The sequence below is a fragment of the Daktulosphaira vitifoliae genome, unplaced genomic scaffold, assembly GCF_025091365.1.
Source record: "Daktulosphaira vitifoliae isolate Bord-2020 unplaced genomic scaffold, ASM2509136v1 Scaffold_1, whole genome shotgun sequence".
Classification (NCBI taxonomy): Eukaryota; Metazoa; Arthropoda; class Insecta; order Hemiptera; family Phylloxeridae; genus Daktulosphaira; species Daktulosphaira vitifoliae.
Window position 1 is genome coordinate 74,774,410 of NW_026099572.1, and position 3,748 is coordinate 74,778,157.

Sequence of the window (3,748 nt, forward strand, 5' to 3'; positions counted from 1 at the left end):
TTTTTTTTTGTGTCTGTTACCACTTTTTCTCAGCTCTCACCGAACGGATTTCTTTCAACGATACGTCAAAAGATCACAAATCGTATCTAGTCGAAGACATTACCCTTCAAAATTGAAAAAAAATCCATTGTTCCCCGTAAATGGGGGAAACCTCCAAAAAAATTACAAATTTAAAAATCGCTAATTTTCGAAATTTTTTCAATTTTTTTTACTAAAAACTGCCGTAACTTTTTCAAAAATGAACATATCAATATAATTTTTTTTTATATAGATGCTTGATGTCTTTACCTATCATTTGGTATATTTTTTTTGTAAATTTGACCTTTTTTCTGCCCACAGGGGGGGATTTAAAATGACAACTTTTTCACAAAAAATTAACTTTTTCAACTTAACTTTTGAAAATGTTCCGGAAGGTCTGACACTTTTATATATATCTTAAATTAAAGCTAATGTAATATACTTTAATTTGAAAAAAAAAAATTTGACCTCTGGACTTGTCTTCACGGCGAAAATGGCTACCGAATGCTATTTTCGTGTGAAAATTCTCGATTTTATTATTTATATTATATTTAACTTTATAATGCTATAACTTATTGAAAAGTTTATGGATCCACACAATTTTTTTATGAGAAATAATATTTTTTAATAAACCCTTTTTCATTCGACATACTTTATCTTAATCGAGATATTAATAAGGAACCAGCAGATCAAGTAGCTTTTGGAATAAAACACCAATTTTTTTAAAATTAAACACTATCTAAAGATTTGCATCGAAGCGTTTTATTTTGATAGTGATTTTAATCACTGTCAGATATCATTATACTTGATCCAACTATGCCACGTCACCACTGTGCCGCGACCCCCCTGTGCTGGGTTTTTTTTTTAAATGGCAACATACAAATTTAGCTAGCAAATAAAATGAAAATGATCTAATTAAGAAAATGACCATCTGAAAACAATTTTTGAAATAGTAATTCAAAAGTTAATAACTTTTTTAAATATCAAGTGGAGGAAGAGCATAGCAGAGTAATTCTTAATTATAAAAATAAAATAACTACTATAATAAAATAACTTCACCTTCACTTAATATTTAAATATATTAATAACTTCTGGAGTACTACTTCAAAAATTGTCTTCGATTAGTCATTTTCATAATTAGATAATTAATTAATTTATAAGCTAGTTAATTCCGTATATTGCCATTATAACATAAAATTGACGCACTTATATGGTTTGAATAAAAGGATTAATTAAAAAAATTATTATAATTAATAAATCAAGAAATATATGAAACTAAACACCAATAATGATTATCTTAACTTTATTGACGAGGAATATTTTTTTAATTTTTGTGAGCAATTTCTTCAATTAAATACTATTTGTGATCTTTTGACGTATCATTGAAAAATATTAGTTCAGTGAAAGCTAAGAAAAAGTAGCAACAGTCATAAAAAAAACAATGTAGTAAAGTTAGTAACTTCTCAGTTTGCATCATAGCTAAAAAATTTAAAAACCCATCACACTAAAAATTTAATTATAAAAGAAATTGCTAAAATTATAGATAAGTATTTAAAATATTATCATTAATGTATACCTATTTCATTATCCTCGCCATAATTTGCAATTAAATTCAATGGATTTTGTGAATTTTTATTTTCAATGTTTTGTGAAACTAGTATTGATTCATCATTTAAGTTAGAAATAGGATTTAAAATATTATTTGTCTGTATATTAGTTAATTCTGAATCTATTGAAATAGATTTATTCTCAGAACTTAAGACCTTTTCTTTATAATCTGGAGGAACTTCACTTTTTAAAATTTCAAATATATCACTAGGTGAATTCTTTTTAGATGGATCTAGTGTATCAGCTTTATCATTCAAATAATCAGGAGGTACTTCTTTTTCAATAACATGTAATATATCAGTAGTATTGTGTGATTCAGTCTTATTTTTAGATTCGTTAATGGAATTATTTTTTATTTCATTTTGTTTGAACATTTCTGCTTCCTGCTGTAATCTCTCTAATATTGATGATTTTTGTACTTCGTCATCTTTATCATCACCATCATCATCATCACTAGTATCACTTCCATATGCAACTAATGCACTAATTGTTTTAGATTCAGTTTTAGACTTTTTTGAGTTAATAATATTAAGAGAAGAAATTTCATCGCTAGATAATCGCTTTCTAGTAATTAATTCATCTATAATATTACAATTTTACTATAATAGATCTACTTATAAGTTTATTTAGACATGAAATGAAAATTGATTACCATTTTTTGATAAAATCCCTTCATTTACACCACAATGAGCGGTGTAATGTTCTGGTTTTTCCCAAGTTACTTTATTTGTTTTCATATTCCAATAATATATAAAACCAGATACTTCATCATAACATTCCTGCCATACTAAAAACGTTAAAAATACTTTAATTTTATATTTTATCAACATCTTTTCTTTTATATAATATATAATTTTATACATAGATATATGCTTTTATTGATAATAAGTATTAAATATTTAATAAAAATAAAATAGTGTCTATATTTATTAAATTTAGGATTATTAATAAATACAATTTTTGTAATTTTTTATATACATTTCATGATAAGTTAACTAAATTTTAAATAAAAAAATATGTACTTACTCTGATCAGAATTATCTTGGTTTATATTAATTAATTGGTCATTAATATTATGTCTATACAGTTCAATTCCAATTGAGTCTAGAAACAAAATGATATCTAATTTTTATGTTAAGTACACAATGCAATAAGTTACATTTTAAAAGAAAAATATTTATAGTTTGTATAAAACATATTTATACTAAAATTTTATATATTTTCAGATTCAAGCTAATATTGATTTACAATTCATATATATTATCTAATATATAGGGACGGTGTGGTCGAGTCAGTAACGCAGCAGTGTTTGAAGCACACTGCCTCGGGTTTGAAACTCGGTCACAGGCGGCTTCATTCACCGAATGAGTGATCAGTTTGGTAATTGAAGTCACCATCCCTCTATCCAGCAACGGACTAATTAACTGTCCTAGAGTTTAAATGACTAAAAGAAACCTCCTTTTTTGGGAGAGGCCGCTATGGCCCTTAATGGGCTGATAAAGCAATAAAAAAAATATATATTATCTAATATAAAAATATAATCAATAGACACAATTAATCTTTTATTTTACTACCAATTGATTAATTAAACTCAGTGAAAAAAAATGTATCACGGGGAAATAAAAATAAATAGGTATTTTAAAATGATAAACTGTATAATAAATATTGAGTTAATAACTATATCATATATTATTCAATAAAGGAGGATTATTAAAATGTTAATTAAATTAAAAATTTAATTGAATGGAGAACATTATAATTATTAGGCAAAGCAATTTTTAGCAGTAATTTTATATTTATTAAATTAAACTCACCATAATAATAAAATCATTTAATATTACCTTTTTCAGAAGACTGAGTCATATCCAATTTCAATTTTCTCTTGTTCATTATAAAAATTATTTTTACAAACTATCTTGAGGATGCAATATTTTAATTGATTATGACTATTATATAAACAATAACATTTAAATACTGAACTACTTAGTACATTTTATAGTAAAATTTAAGTCGAGAAAAATGTTTTGAGTACATTTGATAGTTATTAAAATTTCATGATATCCATTAAGCTTTGGTTCATAAATATTAACATATATTGAAAATGAAAAAGGTACTATTCTAT

The 3,748-nt window shown here is 24.7% G+C and overlaps 1 protein-coding gene across 1 annotated transcript in view; it reads right to left on the reverse strand.

The window, feature by feature from the left end:
* Positions 1 to 3,748, reverse strand: part of LOC126895380 (formin-binding protein 4-like) — a 10,521-nt gene extending 6,773 nt beyond the window's left edge. Inside the window, exons 1-4 of the mRNA XM_050667189.1 lie at positions 3,468 to 3,748; positions 2,653 to 2,730; positions 2,279 to 2,413; positions 1,595 to 2,206 (exon numbers count right to left, since the gene is read on the reverse strand). Coding sequence (XP_050523146.1) covers positions 1,595 to 2,206; positions 2,279 to 2,413; positions 2,653 to 2,730; positions 3,468 to 3,516 — 874 coding nt within the window. The 5' untranslated portion in view covers positions 3,517 to 3,748. The remainder of the gene's footprint in view (positions 1 to 1,594; positions 2,207 to 2,278; positions 2,414 to 2,652; positions 2,731 to 3,467) is intronic.